Raw genomic sequence first — 18872 nt, forward strand, 5'->3', positions numbered from 1 at the left:
ATGGAAACCATTACAAGTTTCTTTTGGTTCTTCATGGAGACCAGTAACAATTACTAGTTGTGATAGTATCTACCATCATAGGACCTGAAGACTGTCAGGCTCTATTCTTCCTTAAACTATTAATATACTTGACAAAAGTACATATTCATAAATTCTACCGTACACGGAACTGAGAAAATGTAATACGTTGCTGGCCACCTCAGCTTTCAGAGGATCACACGATGACAGCTCAGCTCATTTTATCAGCAGTCACGAAACACACAGTACATTCTTTCTTTTTGTTTATTTGATGAAAAACACACATGAAATTCCCACCAGAATACTGTGTCATTATCATTTCCATTATTGCTGATATCAGAGCCCAAATGTCCCCTTTACAATAACACTAATTCAGGCCTCGTCTCTCCGGTGTGTTAAGATTAGATTATTTGGAAATCTGATGTTCAGAAACATCACTGTGTTGCAGGTACAGTTCATGACCAGCACCTAACATAACCGTTGCATATAAAAGTGGTGGGGTAGTGTGTGTGTGTGTTTTCTTCAGTCTTCAGGTTTGTCAGCGTTAAAAGTGCACGTTTGCATGGTTTGGTCTCTTTTCCACAGTCAGTCTGCAAACAGAAAGAGAAATTCATCACTCCAAGCTCATCCCAATTCTTTAGCGCATCCCAATTCAATTGCGTTTTGCTTGCAAAGGAACCTTTAGGCTTGATGTACTTTAGTTATGAACAGATTCATAGCATGACAGTAGCTGGAAATAGTAGCCTTACTACCTCACTTCAGTGACTTAAAGTGGCACTTTGGCCAAAATAAAATACGTAACCATGGCACCATCGGTAGTAAACATGCCTACTCGCTCCAACAGTGGTGCCGTAGTAGTCTCTAGAGTGAGACAGTCCAGGTTAAAGACTAGGAAAAAATATTCTGATGATGCATCTTGAAGGTGGAAGAAACTTTTGAAAAACAACTGCTTAGGGGTGGATATGTCCTAATGGTTGTGTACATATTTGCGTAATGCACGTTGGGTACTGTAGTGAGAAAACACCGATGGTGGAAAACACAAAAAGCATACCAAGTCATGATTTCTGTCAAATCAATGAGGCTGAGGGCCGTCAAGCTGAGCTACAGAACGTTATATAACACAACAATTAACAAACGTTTTAGGCTGGAATGCCACTTTAATCGGCCTACCAGTCTGCATTGTTTCCATGTAATTACTGAATAATAAGTCTTAAGAATCTAAGGCTTACGCATGAACAGTTTGTCTTGGAAAGAGAGATGCTGTCGCAGATCAACGAACAACAGCTTTTGTATTGACTGAAACTGCCAGAGCAGCAAATCGTACCTCACTGTTCACGCCAATAAAGGCCTCCTCTCAACCAACGAAATTGATGGCAACAAGATGGAGCACGGTGTGAGCAAACAGAAAGTCAGCGAAGGCTCTCTCTGGCGAGGTGGATAAGAATTCCGCTTTGTTCTGTGGGTTGATCTGGATTCTCAGGCAAACTGAAAGGGAAGGAACCAGGATAACGGGTAAAGCATTTTCTTTTAACCCAGCACAATTTCCACAATTCTCTGTTTTTAAACATACATTTCATTTAATTAGTGCTTTAAAATGAAGATATAGCACACAGTGACCTCTCTTAAGCTTCTGCAGAGCACAGAGCTGCACCCAGTGTCAGGGTCAAAATAGGCTTGTATAAAAAAAAAAAAAAAAACCCGGCAGCATCACATCATTGGAATTTTACACCAATTAAGGAAGAGTATTTCAGTTTTTTACCATACAACTGTTATTTCCTTTTCAGCTTGATAGCTAGGTTTCTGGCAGTATTAATGTAAGTGAATTATAAGATTATATGTGTTCTTACATATTACAATATGTGTAATTTGTATATTTATTACGTACCCTGTTCTTTTAATACACCAACATATTTCATCCATCTACCCATAGTTCTGTCTTACACTTATTAGGGATCAGTTTTCGAATATTTAAATAGTCAAAAGTTTTTCATACTAGATCAGTATTTCATCTCTCTCTCTCTCTCTCTCTCTCTCTCTCTCTCTCTCTCTCTCTGCTCCACCAGAGGGCAGTGTGCAGCAGTGCTCACCGCCACCTCCTAGAGACCCTCTTCCCCACAGACTTTGGTTTCAACAACATCTCCGGCCTTTAAACTAACACTAATGCATCTGATCCAACCAATCAAGGAGCTCTGAAAAAGTCGATCAGACTGAGCAGGTGTGGCTGTTCGTATTTGGAACTGTATTCAACAAGAAAGCAGATCTCCAGGAAAAGGGTTAGTAACAGCTGGTGCAGCGCCTCTGTCTGACATTTTGACATTAGTTTTTTATTTGTTTAGTCCAAAAACGGAAACACAGGCCGCATCTCGAAGGCTGCAGCCGAGGGAAGCTGCCTTTCTAGGCCATTACGTCACTGCAGGCTGTTCCATTTTGTAGGATCCTTCAAATGCGGCCACGGTCCTTTCCATGCAGCGAAACCATTTAGCCCATTTTTTAAATTAAATGTATTATCCATCCATCCATCCATCCATTTTCTAAGCCGCTTCTCCGTCAGTCCCGCAGTCTTCTGGGGCGGGAGGCAGGATACACCCTGGACAGGTCGCCAGTCCATCGCAGGGCAGACAGACAGACACAGACAGTCACTCACACCCAGGGGCAATTTAGCATGTCCAATTGGCCTGACTGCATGTCTTTGGACTGTGGGAGGAAACCGGAGAACCCGGAGGAAACCAACGCCAGAAATCCAGACACGGGGAGGACATGCAAACTCCACACAGAGGAGGTCGCCCGGCCGGGGAATCGAACCCAGGCCTTCCTTGCTGTGAGGCGACAGCGCTACCCACCACGCCACCGTGCCGGCCTAAATGTATTATTATTTGATAAAATAAAGGTGGACTGACGTTGACTGAAATACCTCTCCTTAATGCTTACCTATCAAACTTATGTAGCATCTTATATAAACTACAGCAATTGTCCCAACAGGAGGGTCTGTGAGACAGCTTTCACACGATGAGTGGTGGGGACGGTGGGACGTCGAGGTGAAAAATGATTTGATTGGTTAGTGTTTTTCCCTGATGACAAACACAACGACAGAAGACATTTTAGGGCTCAAGTAAATGAGAACTTCTGTCATTTAAATAACATGATGGGGCTGATATCATAAAAATGACATCATTATTGTGATGAATTACTTCTGCATGTTTGATTAATAAGAAAGCACCACTAGTCCTGTTTAGCAGGATTTAACGCAGCACAGTGTGAGAAATGCTGAGTGTGTGTAACCGGCTCCGCTCTTTCTGTACTGCCCCAACAGAACAGATGTCAAAAATAAGCATTGTGGCATATCGTGTGTCGAAGTCAAGACGTCTTGATGTGATTAATCGCGCTGGATATGATCAGTTTTAATTTCAGACCCTCAGGCTGGACACAGAGCCCCCTGGAAGCTGATGGGAGGCGTCTTACTTTAAATTTCATTAACTAAGTTAACTAAGACATTGAGTGCTGTTTGATGGCTCATGAAGGCCTACACGGTTAAAAATGGTTCTTGAAAGGTTCTTTAGTAAAGGTAAATGGTTCTATTTAGAACCATAATTTCCATATAGAACATTTCATGCTTGAATGGTTCTTTGCATGGTCACAGGCTTGCTCAGATTGATGGAAAACGTATTGTATGTGGATGCAGACCCTTTCTGAAAATGGGTCTATATAACACCAATAGGCTTTTTCTACTGTAATGATGTCAAGCGTCCAAACACATTTTCAGAAAGAACCTTACAAGGCCCAATCAGAAGAACCATTTAAGCAAGACATTGTTCTACACAGAACTACGGTTCTCGATAGAACAGTTGCCATCTTTTTAGAGAAATTATGAGGGGTGATTTTTGAGGGAGGAAGTTTTTGTTTAGTGTCTTACATTAGGAGCCTGTATTTCACAGAAAGCCCACCAGGGCGGTTTTTAAACTCTGAGGGCTGTAAGTAGGCAGTGAGCTGCTGTGCTGGACGTCGTAACTGGGCTGGAGACTGTAACTGGGCTGGAGGCTGTAACTGGGCTGGAGGCTGTAACTGGGCTGTAACTGTGCTGGAGACTGTAACTGGGCTGGAGGCTGTAACTGGGCTGTAAGTGGGCTGGAGGCTGTAACTGGGCTGTAACTGGGCTGGAGGCTGTAACTGGGCTGTAACTGGGCTGGAGACTGTAACTGGGCTGTAACTGTGCTGGAGGCTGTAACTGGGCTGTAACTATGCTGGAGACTGTAACTGGGCTGGAGGCTGTAACTGGGCTGTAGCTGGGCTGGAGGCTGTAACTGCGCTGGAGGCTGTAACTGGGCTGTAACTCTGCTGGAGGCTGTAACTGGGCTGTAACTCGGCTGGAGGCTGTAACTCGGCTGGAGGCTGTAACTGGGCTGTAACTCGGCTGGAGGCTGTAACTGGGCTGTAACTCGGCTGGAGGCTGTAACTGGGCTGTAACTCGGCTGGAGGCTGTAACTGGGCTGTAACTCGGCTGGAGGCTGTAACTGGGCTGTAACTCGGCTGGAGGCTGTAACTGGGCTGTAACTCGGCTGGAGGCTGTAACTGGGCTGTAACTCGGCTGGAGGCTGTAACTGGGCTGTAACTGCGCTGGAGGCTGTAACTGCGCTGGAGGCTGTAACTGCGCTGGAGGCTGTAACTGGGCTGTAACTCGGCTGGAGGCTGTAACTGGGCTGTAACTCGGCTGGAGGCTGTAACTGGGCTGTAACTCGGCTGGAGGCTGTAACTGGGCTGTAACTCGGCTGGAGGCTGTAACTGGGCTGTAACTGCGCTGGAGGCTGTAACTGCGCTGGAGGCTGTAACTGGGCTGTAACTGCGCTGGAGGCTGTAACTGGGCTGTAACTGGGCTGGAGGCTGTAACTGGGCTGGAGGCTGTAACTGGGCTGTTGTGGTGCCCCTGACCTGCCAGGATGAAGGAGCCCACGCAGGAGATGAATCCGGACAGAAAGCTGTTGAAGGGAAACGTTCCGACCAGCAGGCAGTAGAGGAACTGCAGCGCTCCGGTCAGCAGGATATACAGCAGGTACGCGTCCACCACCTTCAGCTTAGTGGACGTGCTCGAGTTATACTCCTCCAGAAACCTCGAGATGACCGAAATCACCGAGCTGGACATGCTTTATTTCTTCGTGATCCTCGCGGAGAAAAGTTGACGTGTCTGCAAGTGCAGCAAAAGCGAGCGCTACAGCGAAAGCGCTCCGCCGCGCTGCTGAGATCAGATAAACAGTTCCACAAGCACTTCGGCCGAAGCGGGGCTCGCGCCGCTCGCGCTGCTCGACGGGCTGCAGAAGTTTCTCCGCGCGCGTGGAGAGATGAAGGTCTGCGATTCCGCTCCGGTCGGGGTCTTGCGGTGCTGACGCCGGTACCTGCTGCCGCCGGGGGAGTGAATCTGAGTTTGGGGAACTGAGAGAAGAGGAGGTTCCTGCAGTCGAGATAAACGAGCCTGTTCATGCTCGACGCGGCTTCGGGCTCGGGGGTCTGTCCTTCAGCGCGATGCAGGAGGAGGGAGAGGGCGACGGGAGGTGAGACCACTCAGTGTCTACCACACGGTTACGAGCGGCTGATCAGCGGTCACGAGAGCTGCGGGGGCTGATGTTGGAAACGACAGGACGACGATTCTTTCTTTCTTTCTTTCTTTCTTTCTTTCTTTCTTTCTTTCTTTCTTTCTTTCTTTCTTTCTTTCTTTCTTTCTTTCTTTCTTTCTTCTTTCTTTCTTTCTTTCTTTCTTTCTTTCTTTCTTTCTTTCTTTCTTTCTTTTTTCTTTCTTTCTTTCTTTCTTTCTTTCTTTCTTTCTTTCTTTCTTTCTTTCTTTCTTTCTTTCTTTCTTCTTTCTTTCTTTCTTTCTTTCTTTCTTTCTTTCTTTCTTTCTTTCTTTCTTTCTTTCTTTCTTTCTTTCTTTCTTTCTTTCTTTCTTTCTTTCTTTCTTTCTTTCTTTCTTTCTTTCTTTCTTTCTTTCTTCTCTTCCCTCTCACTCTCTCTGTCTGTCTCTCACTCTCTCTGTCTCACTTTTTCTCTCTCAGGATGCTCTAAAGACGTATAATTGAGCATTTGTTTTGTCGAGGCTTAGGTTATAAAAGGTCTCTCTCTCTCTCTTTCTCTATCTCTCTTTCTCTCTCTCTCTCTCTCTTTCTCTCTCTCTCTCTCTCTCTCTCTCTCTCTCTCTCTCTCTCTCTCTCTCTCTCTCTCTCTCCTCCCCAAATTGAAGTTCAGTTCAGGATGCTCTAATGACTTATAATGGTGCATTTGTTCTGCTAAAGCTTACTGCTTCAACTCTCTCTCTCTCTCTCTCTCTCTCTCTCTCTCTCTCTCTCTCTCTCTCTCTCTCTCTCTCTCTCTCTCTCTCTCTCAGGGTATCAGGATGGGGCTGGTGGCCCTCTTGGCGTCCTACATCTGCGTCCCTCCTGAAGCACACAGAGACAAAAATACTGGATCGTACGTAGATACATAGGTTACGTTACTCTTACTTGTTGTTACTTTTCAGACATTCTGCACCCCGTCACTCTGAGTTCACACTCCTCTCTCACTCCCACAGGTGTTCAGAACGACCTGTGGGCTCGATTCGTCTCACTGCCCACCCAGGACCGAATCTGGACTCTGACCATAACCCATAAAAGTCTCAGGGAAGCTCCAAAGCCAAGTAAGGCTTTTTCTGCCGCTGTTCTGTATTTACTATGGGAGGGGAATCCCAGCTTAACTCGGCAGTTAAGAGATAAACAAAGTCATTCAGAGCGGTTTGATAAGAAGCGCTTCACCTTCCGAGTCAGGACTGTTCACAGTGGAGAGGATGGGAGCCTCTAATATGCCTCTAAAGTCTGCCCCGCAGAAAGTTTTTACAAGAAATGGTTACAGATGGTGTTGATGGTGGACTGGTACCTACAGGTGCTACGACGCGTCTGTGCATCATTTCACATCAGGCCCCTCTGAATGGAAGTCAGTGAACGATGAAAAGACGATTTTGTTAGGAGGGTTTTCATTTTTGTCCTCCTTCAGTGTAAAGGGGGTAAAAAAAGGTTAAACTGATAAAAACTGTTCTGCAGTTTGTTTTATTTCTTTATTAATTTATTGACAGTGTCGCCTTTTGTATTAACTGAAATTCGAATACTGATCGCTCCCAACTAGACTAGTCCCGTTTAACTGGGACAAGTCCATGTCTTACATTTCTGAAAACCACGAGTCAAAAACATTCAGCAGTTTTCTCCCTCAGTGCGCTGTGTGACTAACAGACTGACAGTCTCATGACCGTTGATGCTGTAGCTGAAGGTTTTCCAGGAAATGCTTCCTGTTTGTTACTGATGTGTTTGATCTTAGCTTTGAAAACTGTGAAATAAGAACGACAGCAATCTCCTCGCCTCGTCTGATTCGAGGAACCCTCTTTACAAATACTTCGTACAAAAAGAGAAAGAGCAGCACAAGTCGATGCGAGGTTTTTTTGTTCAACTGTTTATGGCGAATTGGTGGTTAAGGGTGAATAATAAAGATGTAAACAGTCATTTACAGTGCTCTAATGTAAAATGGGCCATTCTAGAGAAAGCAATCAGAATTGGTCAGACGTCAGAAGAACTGGAGGCCTTTAAAAGCTTCTCAGTCTCACAGAAATCGTGACCGAAACCTTGTTTTATGACAGTTTTAAGAGGCTTTCGGCCTTAAACGTATTTCCATTCATGGCAGAGGGACATGCGGGGTGTTGAAAATGTGTTCCTGTAGGTTTACCACTCTTTTACTGTTATCAACATATATATAAACTCTCAGAGGACACGTTTAGGTTCACTGGAGGTTTTCAGTAGTAAATTAAATGGCTATATTTGTATTGAGGAGATCATGACTGCTGGTTCCTATCACTTCCACTGTAAAGACATCTGGGTCTGTAAGTTTCTCTACAATGAACCATTTCATACCAAACCACTTTGTTTACATCTCAATGACTAAATTATGTCGAAAATGTAAGAAATCAACGAAATGCCCCTTCAAGGCCTCCCTTGGTGCAAACAAAGCATTTAGTCTGGAGGAGGGCATCAATGAAAGCATTTGTATTCTGCCAGTTCACACCTCCAGTTTGGAAATATGTAGGATGAGAAAAACAAAACATTTGAGTCAACAGACCAGCTTCATTTAAAAACATGAATAAAACTTAAAAATAAAAGCTGTTTGTTGTTCCTCTTGCAGCCTCTCGGACTCCACTGGTGATGGTGCATGGCTTTGGTGGAGGGGTGGGTTTGTGGATCAGGAATCTGGACCCTCTGTGTCGATCTCGGCCCGTCTTCGCCTTCGACCTGCTGGGCTTCGGACGCAGCTCACGCCCCCGTTTCCCGCTGGACCCCGTCCAGGCCGAGCAGCGGTCAGTCATCTCGATAGAGCACTGGAGGCAGGCCCTGGGCCTGGAGAACATGATCCTATTGGGTCACAGTTTGGGTGGTTACCTGGCAACATCCTATGCCATACAGTACCCTGAGAGGTGAGGAGATTGTGGCCTTCTGCGTAGAGACTGTGCTCAGGTACTAATGCAGATGTTCGTCCTGCTTCATCCTGTGCAGAAGCAATATTATGTCTGTATTACAGGCTTGTGTCAGACTAACCACCAGAGGGCAATATATACCGAGTAATAGGTCAGTGTAGATTAAGTGATACAGATGTTTTTACAGTCATAGGTGAAACAAGAAAGTGAAATGTGGGAGCATCCAGTTCTTACTGTAATGCATTACTGCAATGCCAATATTTCTCTTTTCTGTATGAAAAGGCGCTAAAATCAATATATTAAATAAACCACACATGTAATGTAATGACATCTCAGGCGTAAACGAAGTAGTAAGCTGCGTATTTTTATTTTTACATTGAATTTTGGAACCAAAAGCAAGTTTTCTTTAAGAATACAATTTTTAACAGTTCCAAAAGTATCGGCATCACATTATTAGTACATGGTAACACCTCAAGAATAACAGCAGTCTGTAGTGCTTCACAAGCAGTGGTCTGAGGGGTTGCTGTACGTTTGGGGTCATTATCTCGCTGAAAAATCCACCTACGACCAAGTTGGAACAGGCAGACAGGGTTTGGGCTAAAATCTCCTGGTATTTAGTATTTAGTGTTCATTATGCCAGTGATTTTCACAAGAATTTCACAACTGCTGGACCCCTAGCAGCAAATCGGCCCCAAAGCATCAGTGATCCACTACAATATTTGATGGCTGTGCTCTTCATCATGCATATCATGTAGTCCCAATGATAGTTTGTAAAGTTCAGGTGCTGCATTTTGTGGCTTGTTCTAAAAAGGCCCTGCTGATGGAGGTCAAGTCTGACAGTGGATTTTGATACTTCTGAAACTGTGATCTTTGGGTTTCTCTTTGACTTCTCATTGTGTATGGCGGCCGTATTCTCACGCATCCTCTTTTTTCAACTGTTTTACCTTTTTTTTTACTGCCATTTCCTAATCTGTGGTGGTCCACAGCTCTTTGCTTTTACATATGTTGATGGATGACAAAGGAATGTTCCATGTTTGGGGTCTCATATTTGTACCTTGAGAAAACAGAGACTAGGCACAACAGACAAGTTTGTTCTCCTAAAAGATTTTATTTCACATATTTTTAGGGCTTGCCAGTCATTTTATTTAGGAGCGGATACACTATTCTTAAAGCAGAACTCTTGTAGGAATGAGTTGTGTTAGATAAGTGGAAAGCAGTTTCTCCAAGCATTTTTGAGGACGTCAGGCATTATAAAATCATTAAAGCCATTTACAGCTAAATAACATGCAAACGATCATTTACTTGTCTGTTTCTCTCTGTCCCAGAGTTCGTCACCTGATCCTTGTGGACCCCTGGGGTTTCTCGCATATGCCTGCAGAAGGGATTTCCAAGCTGGGCTGCCCACGCTGGGTGGAAGGGCTTATAGCCGTGGCCTCCTTCTTCAACCCTCTGGCTGTGATCCGTGTCGCAGGGCCGTGGGGTAAGAGGCGATGAGAGTGAATGGGGTTGTAGTTCGTTTAGATGAAAGAGATTGACTAGGGCTCGAGTGATAAGAAAAAAATGATCACAAATACCGATTTTAAAGTTCAGATAACCAACAATATCCAAAAACTGGAAATTCAACAATATCCAAAAAAAATGAAAATTCAACAAAATCCGAACATGAAACAGACCACAGCCCTTTTATCTGATGCTTCACTGACTGGTATGATTATCAGTCAGATATGATTGCCAGTTTATTCCATAAGGCCAGACACAGCCCTGTGTTCACTAAGTGAGTTATTAGCCCCTCACATCATGTTGGAATTACTGAATGTGCTTTATGTACCACTTTATGTAAAAAGACATTGTTAGTGTTTTATCAGGAGAATTGCTACAGATAAATATGTGAAACTTCAGTAATCGCTCATTTAATCAGCCAAACGATATATCGATCTCACCGCAGTGAGAAGGATAATAAGGAATGACATCATCCGACAATATGACTTCGGTCTTTCTTCTTCTCACCTTCTCATCTCATAGGCCCTAAGTTAATTAGTCGTGTTCGGCCAGACTTCAAAAAGAACTTTGAGGAGCTTTTTGATGATGATACCATTATGGAATACATCTATCACTGCAATGCACAAACTCCCAGGTACAGTTCAGCTGATTACAGTGAGTCTGCTCACACTGCAGATGCATCATACACTGCTGTGTACGCTGTGTACATTCTTCAGTAAAACTCTTTATTTATGGAGCTCAGTCTGACATTTCTAATTCTCTCTCTCTCTCTCTCTCTCTCTCTCTCTCTCTCTCTCTCTCTCTCTGTCTCTCTCTCTCTCTCTCTCTCTCTCTCTCTGTCTCTCTCTCTCTCTCTCTCTCTCTCTCTCTCTCTCTCTCTCTCTGTCTCTCTCTCTCTCTCTCTCTCTCTCTCTCTCTCTCTCTCTGTCTCTCTCTGTCTCTCTCTCTCTCTCTCTCTCTCTCTGTCTCACTCAGTGGAGAGGTGGCTTTCAGAGCTATGTCTAATTCGCTGCTCTGGGCGAAGAGACCCATGCTGGACCGGATTCACCTCTTGCCTCCTGAGCTTCCGGTGACCCTGGTGTATGGAGGGCAGTCGTGGATGGACAGCAAAACAGGAGAGAAAGTGGCCCAGCTTAGACCTAACAGCTACACTCGCACAGTGGTGAGAGAGAAAGAGAGAGAGAGAGATGCTAATGAGGGAATGCCATCGTGGCTCTTGGTGCAAAACTCCGCACTTCTATTTTTGTAGTTTTCCAGTTTTTGACTCAGTTTCAGTCTGTTAACTGTTTTATAATGTCTCTGGATGTCAAGCACCATATATATGTTTTTTAACTTAATAACTTTATGCTATTTTCTTTTTACTAAAAGTACTTGAAAAATAGAATTTAAAGCAAAATAGCTGAAGCTGAAGAAGACGAAGAAGCTGTTAAAACAAATGCGTTCTCTCATTGGCTGAGGAAGAGAGGATCAGGCAACTCTCTGGTGGTTTGCAGGCCAGCTCTGGCTCACAGGCCCCAGTTTGGGCAGGTTTACCCAGTGCATTAAACAAGCCTTTTATAATAAAAAAGCAGGGGACATTTGATGCTGCATGATTCACGCCCTTTAAAGTCAGTAATCTGATACTGATTTCTGTTTGTTTCTCTCAGGTGTTGGAAGGAGCTCCTCATCATCTTTATGCTGATAAGTCTGAAGCTTTCCATGCTGTGGTGCAGAGCGTCTGTGACGCCGTGGACTGAACCATGGTCGTGTAAATGTGTGCACTTGTACAAAAGAGAGTGTTTATTTCTAATATTGGGCTACAAAATTCACTTTTTTAATAAATAGTTTTTCACATTAATTATTAACTATTGTGCCCTGCGATGGTCTGGCGACCTGCCATGGGTGTCCATCCGCCCGATGACCGCTGAGATAGGCTCCAGCAACCCAGAAAGATTAGCGGTTTAGAAAATGTATGTGTGTATTAATTATTGTTGGGGTTGCAGGCACATGGTTGGACTTCAAGTGTGCAATAACTACTGTTTTCTTAAAATTGAGGTCAGTGTGCATTAAAATATAAGTGTTTAAAGCAACGTGCTAACGCGCCTCTAATGCAAATAAATGTTTTTACTAACTGTTGCAACTGTCAGCAATCATTAACATGCTTTTTGATTAAATTGTTTGCTGTTTTGCGTGTTTATTTACCGATACAGAACGGCAGGAATACTACGCGTATCAAAATTCATGTGCAGACAGCAATTCTACGAAAGGATTAAGACTGATTTTTAACTAAAGCACGATTTTAAAGGAATTGTGTTTCATCCCCTGAGGTCTGACGTTTAAGCAGGTTTATGAACCCAAAACAGTGATCATTCTTCTTTCTTCATGCTTTAGAATTAAACAGGCTGTTTTGGTTACTGTGCCTTTAAGACTGATCTATGTAAATAAGCCCTGTATTCAAAAGCCCTTAGAACTTCAAAACAACAGGGCAAGCTGAACTCAAGTAGGCTAAATAAGTGGGTGTATGTAAATGCTTTTTGTGACATCACATAAACGATGAATTCAAAATGAGCTGTTTTTGCTGCTCAGTTGACATAAATGGCATGTTTTGAAACACTGACACTGTTTATGTACTACATCCAACAAAAAAAATGATAAAAACTTGCTTTCCCAGGGTATGGGCCCTTTAATTTCTGTTTCCAAGTATTCGATTCTCTCACATTTACAACAGTAGTGTTCTCACAGATACAAACAAATGAAATACGTCTTACAAAACTCTTGACATATTTAGTTGTGATTCCTTGGTATAAATAATAAATCAGTTAACAATGTTAAAACAGATAAATAGGATAAATAAACATTCTAGACAGTAAGCGACAGGTGCAAGATTGCAAGGCTCTTAGAACAGCACATATCTGAACATGTGGGATCGTCTGTTAAAAGGCAGGTCAGTGAGGCTCTGTTGCTACATGTTAGAATCAGCCCGATGTGGTCACGACAGGTGCAGTGCAATCCTTCATAGCAAGAGTCCAGGTCCTAATTTCAGTTTTAAAAGCTGCTCAGGTAAATCAGCGGCCTTGGTATTAGTGTTAGCATAGCATGAGCTATGTGTGGGGCTCAAACCGCTGCGTAAAGGGGATAAGCAGACGGCACAAACTAGACTAAACGTAATGTTTAGGTTTAACAAACAGGAGTCAGATAAAAATGTTCTACTGAAACGCACTGAGGCTTTAGTTCCCCTTGCGGTTGTTACTACAGTGTCATTTCCTTAGCGTAGTCCTGGGTGTTATACAAGCTGACTGAGTGCATAATAGGTGTGAGTACAAGTCCTGCTGTGGTTTTCACTTCTCCTTGACAACAATATCTGCGACACCGTGAACTTGTGTGAGCTGCTGGCAGTCCAGAGAAGCTAGAAGTTTCCGTGGGCCGGACAGGGTGGGAATGAACTTCTCCGTCATGGTGATCGTAGCGTGACTGACCACGTCGCTAAGAGAGGAGGACAGATCACGTCACCGTCAAACACAAATACTCATAACTTCTGCATCACATGTGGAAAAAAGAACTTAAACAGGACAAGAACGTGGATTAGCTTTGAGATTCATATAAGAGTGTTCTCCTTTTAAAAACACTTCTTAACCCTGAACATGGTGGTTTTTGTTGTAGGTGATTATCAACGTCAGTGCTGGTCAGAAACCATGAAAAATGTTGTAATTGAGGACAACAGCGCCGTCTTCTGGACAAATCGCTGCTTAAAAGTCAGTTAAAGGAATAGTTTGACAAGAAAAACAAACAAAAGAAACACACAAATCTCTCCCTTCAATCAGCCAGGACTGTGTTTGGTGTCTGAAGTTCGCCGCTTTACTTTTGCGCTGGAGCTACAAGGCTAACATAGCTAACAGGAAACTGAGTGTAGATATGTCTGAGCACCAAACAGCACCCAAACCACATGCCTACGCTGGCTAGCTAACAGGTGCAGCCATCTCGAGGCCTTTCCTCATTTTTTTGCTGAGCTAAAGAAGCAAACTTTGGATAACAGACATCACAGTGCTTTGAAAAATAGCTGGAATTCCTCGTTACATTCACAGCTTGACAATATTTGCGCATCTGTCATCCTAAATGTAGTTGATCAGCATCAGTAGTTGATCGATGAAAAATCGGTAGAATTTCCCTTTTAAGTCAGTTAACGGTCCAATGAGAGCAGAGAGCATCTTACCCATAGGAGATCTCTCTGACGTTCTGCAGGCCCAGACCCTCGATGCGGAACTTCACGTTCTTCAGCATGCGCGGCAGGGGGTTCTTAAACACAAATTTAGCTGCCATCTCTTTCCCCACCACAGCGTCCCCTAAAGGCTGTAATCACAAAAACAGCATCGTGTCAGTCCACTCAACAGGCCGGCGCCTTTGACCCGGCAGTAGCAGCCAATTCAAAGTAAAACTGCTGACTGATGCTAGAAACCGGCCCTTAAGTGTCTGGAAAACTTGGTCGGTTGGTTTAAATGTGTCTACATTTCCTGTCCACAGTGATAAAATATCATTTTACTTCCTCTGCAAAAAAACACAAACAGCCTGAAAACGGCAGCAAGGTGCTAATCAGCGCCAGCGATGTGCTAAGGTAGCTAGGTCTGTAAGGAAGGAGCTGAAAATGACAAACAACAGAGTGAGTAAGGCACTTAAGGACTTACAGTGATTATAATGTCTGGCGTGCGAAGTCGGAAGTTGAACTGAGTGGCCAGAACCTGGTTGGTCTGAGTCACCCGTCCAGCCAGGGTGAGCATCAGCGCTGCCTGGTCCACCAGCTGGTCCTTATAGTGAGCATACTGAAGAGTCCACTCCAGGGTCTGGACTATAGAGGCGTATAGAGACAGAGGCTTAGAGACTAGTAAAGGCCCTGAGAGAGTCTATGTTAGTGAGGCACTGTACGCTGATGTGTTAGTTATATTAAAACAACGATGCCTTACAATATACTAACCCCCTAAAATCTGTATACATAAAAAATAATGCGTGGCCACGGCATATTATCGCATGGGAACAAGATCCCAAGTAAGGCATGGGAATGAGATGATTAAGTCGTTATAGTATTGTAATTATAGTAAAGTGAATTTCAGTATTACTGCACAGTTGAGTAGTATTATGTAATTGTTGTCGAGGAAAGAATGATTTGGGGGCATTGAATTACCATATTGAATAGCTGGTGCGTTCCTGGTGTACTGTTAGCCAGCCATATGTCATCTTTCTATGATTGTGAACTGCCAGTGATTTTGATTAACTGGAATCTCGTAAACTAAGATTAGCTTACCCTACCCTGATAACAGAGCAGCCAGCTAGGTGTAGCGTGGCTGTTATCAATAAGCTAAACAAGTATACAAACAGCAAACTCTATGCTCCCCCAAGTGTTTGAGGGTGTTCAGTTTTGAAACTTTCCATGCTGCTCAGTACACTTCCTTCACCAAGTCAGCACTCATGAGACACGTTCATACGTTGATATAAAGTTTGGGAGGGTGGATTGGAGGTCGGTGAGAAATGGATCCGAGGGCCAGACTCTCACCTTCATTGGGTTTGAGCTCTACCAGCACATCATCTTTCTTCACCGTGGCCTTGTGAACTCCAGTGTAGTACATGACTGCCACTTGGCTGTGGAGGACGGTACTGCGTGGCTCTGAGCTGGTGTTTTTCAGAACGATGGACAGCTCGGCGTCTTCGCCCATATGTGGCCCTTGGCCTTCCATACTGACTTCTACGGTCACGTCCTTGGAGCCTGTGATGGTGTAGGTGTCAGGTTTGGAGCCGTAGCGAGAGGCTGTTTCCACGGCGATCCGCTCCTCTTCAGAGCCTATAGTGGACAGTGAGAAGATGAGACATCTCAAACCCAGGAGCATAAAGCTTCGAATGCACCAATCCTACTCAGGCTTGGATGAACAGATCTGTGGGCATTTGGCTAAGATGATTTTATATATATATATAAACATATAAATGCAGCATTGATGGCTTCAAACAGCTAAAAAACATTGCCGGGCTATACGCATATATAGGCACAATGTCGGGCGCAGGCCCTGTGTGTGTTTGTGGGTGGGTGTTTTCACCTTCTGGGTGTTTGTAAAGGTGAGTGATGTCCTCTCTCTCGTCAGAGCCCACAGCTTTGGTGCTGATGGAGCGTCCAACCACATTCTTTTCACTGTAAATCTGAGTGAAAGTGCCATTAGCATTCCTCTGCCAATAGATCTTATCGCTGTTCACCTGCAAAAACACACAGAAAGCCCAGCTATTACACATTTTTAAGCAAATAATAAAGTTGATGAAAATAAAAAAATATTAGCAAATAATAAACTATATATAGATATATAGTGGTTGGTGCATTTTTACAGTGTGTACCAAGCAAAGGTGAGAGAGACTGAGAGAAAATCAGAGCTGGTGTGAAAAAGCCTTTAGGACTGAAGAACAAGTTTGACTCCACATGCTTTAGAAAAACACAGACAGGAAAAGGGCTGCAGGGTGTTCACATGCACAAATCCACAACAGCCACAGCAACAAACAGATTTACAAGATCAGACCTGCAGATAAAACACAGCACACAGTTCTAGAGATAAGATGAATACAACCACAATATTTTATCTCCACTGACTATCAAATTCATTGCAGAGTGAAAGTTTAATAATGTTCAAAATGCTGATCAAACAAATAATTAGATAAACTGAATCACCAAAATCTGAATACTGTAAAATAACACTTCAGATAAACAGTCACTGCTGTGATAGCTGTATATTTGCTCTAATAAAATAATATCTGGTCTCTAGTGGTCCTGTGGTCAGAAAGTGACCAATGAGCAGGGATGGGATGTATCGGAACACAAGTATGGCAAATGTATACTCAGAATATAGAAATGACATATCTGTTAGTGTTACTGAGCTCTGCTAAAGTCTGAGTAGACTAATTAATCAATGTGATCAGTTATTAATCTCAGTGTTACTGAGCTCTGCTAAAGCCTGAGTAGACTGATAAATCAATGTGATCAGTTATTAATCTCAGTGTTACTGAGTTCTGCTAAAGCCTGAGTAGACTGATAAATCAATGTGATGATCAGTTATTAATCTCAGTGTTACTGAGCTCTGCTAAAGCCTGAGTAGACTGATAAATCAGTGTGATGATCAGTTATTAATCTCAGTGGTACTGAGCTCTGCTAAAGCCTGAGTAGACTGATAAATCAATGTGATCAGTTATTAATCTCAGTGTTACTGAGCTCTGCTAAAGCCTGAGTAGACTGATAAATCAATGTGATCAGTTATTAATCTCAGTGTTACTGAGCTCTGCTAAAGCCTGAGTAGACTGATAAATCAATGTGATGATCAGTTATTAATCTCAGTGGTACTGAGCTCTGCTAAAGCCTGAGTAGACTGATAAATCAGTGTGATGATCAGTTATTAATCTCAGTGTTACTGAGCTCTGCTAAAGCCTGAGTAGACTGATAAATCAATGTGATCAGTTATTAATCTCAGTGTTACTGAGCTCTGCTAAAGCCTGAGTAGACTGATAAATCAGTGTGATGATCAGTTATTAATCTCAGTGTTACTGAGCTCTGCTAAAGCCTGAGTAGACTGATAAATCAATGTGATCGGTTATTAATCTCAGTGTTACTGAGCTCTGCTAAAGCCTGAGTAGACTGATAAATCAATGTGATCGGTTATTAATCTCAGTGTTACTGAGCTCTGCTAAAGCCTGAGTAGACTGATAAATCAATGTGATCAGTTATTAATCTCAGTGTTACTGAGCTCTGCTAAAGCCTGAGTAGACTGATAAATCAATGTGATGATCAGTTATTAATCTCAGTGTTACTGAGCTCTGCTAAAGCCTGAGTAGACTGATAAATCAATGTGATGATCAGTTATTAATCTCAGTGGTACTGAGCTCTGCTAAAGCCTGAGTAGACTGATAAATCAATGTGATGATCAGTTATTAATCTCAGTGGTACTGAGCTCTGCTAAAGCCTGAGTAGACTGATAAATCAATGTGATCGGTTATTAATCTCAGTGTTACTGAGCTCTGCTAAAGCCTGAGTAGACTGATAAATCAATGTGATCGGTTATTAATCTCAGTGTTACTGAGCTCTGCTAAAGCCTGAGTAGACTGATAAATCAATGTGATGATCAGTTATTAATCTCAGTGGTACTGAGCTCTGCTAAAGCCTGAGTAGACTAATTAATCAATGTGATGATCACTTATTAATCTCAATGTATGATACAGGCCCAGTAGACTGACCTCAGCAAAGACGAAGGGAGCATCATATTTGAGATAAACCTGTCCGTTCCGGATGGCGGCCACTGAGGCTGGCCCACAGCAGTAGGAGCCCTGACTGGTTTCCTGAGGAGTGGCGTCCACGACCTGCCAACCTCCCATACCAGCCGGCAGGTCAGGACGAGACATCCAGCAGTCATTCCATACATGGAAATTCCTTCAGAGAGAGAGACGGGAGGGGGTCAATAAAAGGGTTGATAGAAGAAGAACAGCACTGTTCTCCTAATACCCCTCATGTCTTGTGCAAGTTCAGACTCTTCACACCAGAAATCTTTCACCTGGTATGTTTTTTTAACCCTGTAAATCCTGTGTAGACACCTCGGTTCCACACTTGTAACTGCACTGTTTACAATACTTTCATAATAATCACTGAATGATTAATAGTAGTGATGAAATAAGTTGACATAAGGCTTAATGTAAGTTTCATCACAGCACAGGGAGCTCAGGCAAGCCCTGATCTGTTCAGCAGATCATAAAAGGAATAGAAGTCAATCCGGGCTATGAAGCTGTGAATTTAGCTGGCAAAAAATTGTGTCATTAACCCACATTACGTCGCTTTTGTGTTATTGTGCAAGCAGTTTGATTCACGTTTCCTTCACGTTCATTCATTTGAATCATGATT

The 18872-nt window shown here is 43.2% G+C and overlaps 3 protein-coding genes across 4 annotated transcripts in view; 1 reads left to right on the top strand and 2 right to left on the bottom strand.

Moving 5' to 3' along the window:
- Window positions 1-264: 264 nt before the first annotated feature.
- On the bottom strand, window positions 265-5187 carry LOC119264105 (dolichyl-diphosphooligosaccharide--protein glycosyltransferase subunit DAD1). The gene is made up of 3 exons (XM_037541656.1): window positions 4942-5187; window positions 1343-1503; window positions 265-608 (listed from the first exon to the last, which is right to left on the bottom strand). Exons 1-2 carry the CDS (start codon window positions 5150-5152, stop codon window positions 1373-1375), a joined length of 342 nt encoding a protein of 113 aa, XP_037397553.1. The 5' UTR covers window positions 5153-5187; the 3' UTR covers window positions 265-608; window positions 1343-1372.
- A 238-nt stretch (window positions 5188-5425) lies between these two features.
- On the top strand, window positions 5426-12141 carry LOC108439484 ((Lyso)-N-acylphosphatidylethanolamine lipase-like). The gene is made up of 8 exons (XM_037541655.1): window positions 5426-5558; window positions 6386-6468; window positions 6569-6673; window positions 8200-8488; window positions 9814-9968; window positions 10511-10622; window positions 10964-11150; window positions 11635-12141. Exons 1-8 carry the CDS (start codon window positions 5530-5532, stop codon window positions 11722-11724), a joined length of 1050 nt encoding a protein of 349 aa, XP_037397552.1. The 5' UTR covers window positions 5426-5529; the 3' UTR covers window positions 11725-12141.
- A 485-nt stretch (window positions 12142-12626) lies between these two features.
- The window catches only part of LOC108439477 (protein-glutamine gamma-glutamyltransferase K-like), a 19112-nt gene continuing 12866 nt past the window's right edge, over window positions 12627-18872 (bottom strand). For both annotated transcript variants that reach the window (XM_017717918.2, XM_017717919.2), the window contains exons 9-14: window positions 18215-18407; window positions 16045-16198; window positions 15510-15794; window positions 14647-14807; window positions 14178-14314; window positions 12627-13450 (exon numbers count right to left, since the gene is read on the bottom strand). In XM_017717918.2, coding sequence (XP_017573407.1) covers window positions 13306-13450; window positions 14178-14314; window positions 14647-14807; window positions 15510-15794; window positions 16045-16198; window positions 18215-18407 — 1075 coding nt within the window. In that variant the 3' untranslated portion in view covers window positions 12627-13305. The remainder of the gene's footprint in view (window positions 13451-14177; window positions 14315-14646; window positions 14808-15509; window positions 15795-16044; window positions 16199-18214; window positions 18408-18872) is intronic.

This window comes from Pygocentrus nattereri, chromosome 9 (assembly GCF_015220715.1).
Source record: "Pygocentrus nattereri isolate fPygNat1 chromosome 9, fPygNat1.pri, whole genome shotgun sequence".
In the NCBI taxonomy this organism is placed as follows: Eukaryota; Metazoa; Chordata; class Actinopteri; order Characiformes; family Serrasalmidae; genus Pygocentrus; species Pygocentrus nattereri.

What these genes read in the sequence shown, in the direction of transcription:
- LOC119264105 (XM_037541656.1), bottom strand. Translation starts at nt 5,152, where the DNA reads ATGTCCAGCTCGGTGATTTCGGTCATCTCGAGGTTTCTGGAGGAGTAT. An exon ending in GGGCTCCTTCATCCTGGCAG is followed by an intron (nt 1,504 to 4,941) that starts GTCAGGGGCACC and finishes CTTCCCTTTCAG; the next exon opens with TTTGCCTGAGAATCCAGATC.
- LOC108439484 (XM_037541655.1), top strand. Translation starts at nt 5,530, where the DNA reads ATGCAGGAGGAGGGAGAGGGCGACGGGAG. An exon ending in CAGGGAAGCTCCAAAGCCAA is followed by an intron (nt 6,674 to 8,199) that starts GTAAGGCTTTTT and finishes TTCCTCTTGCAG; the next exon opens with CCTCTCGGACTCCACTGGTG. An exon ending in TGCAATGCACAAACTCCCAG is followed by an intron (nt 10,623 to 10,963) that starts GTACAGTTCAGC and finishes TGTCTCACTCAG; the next exon opens with TGGAGAGGTGGCTTTCAGAG.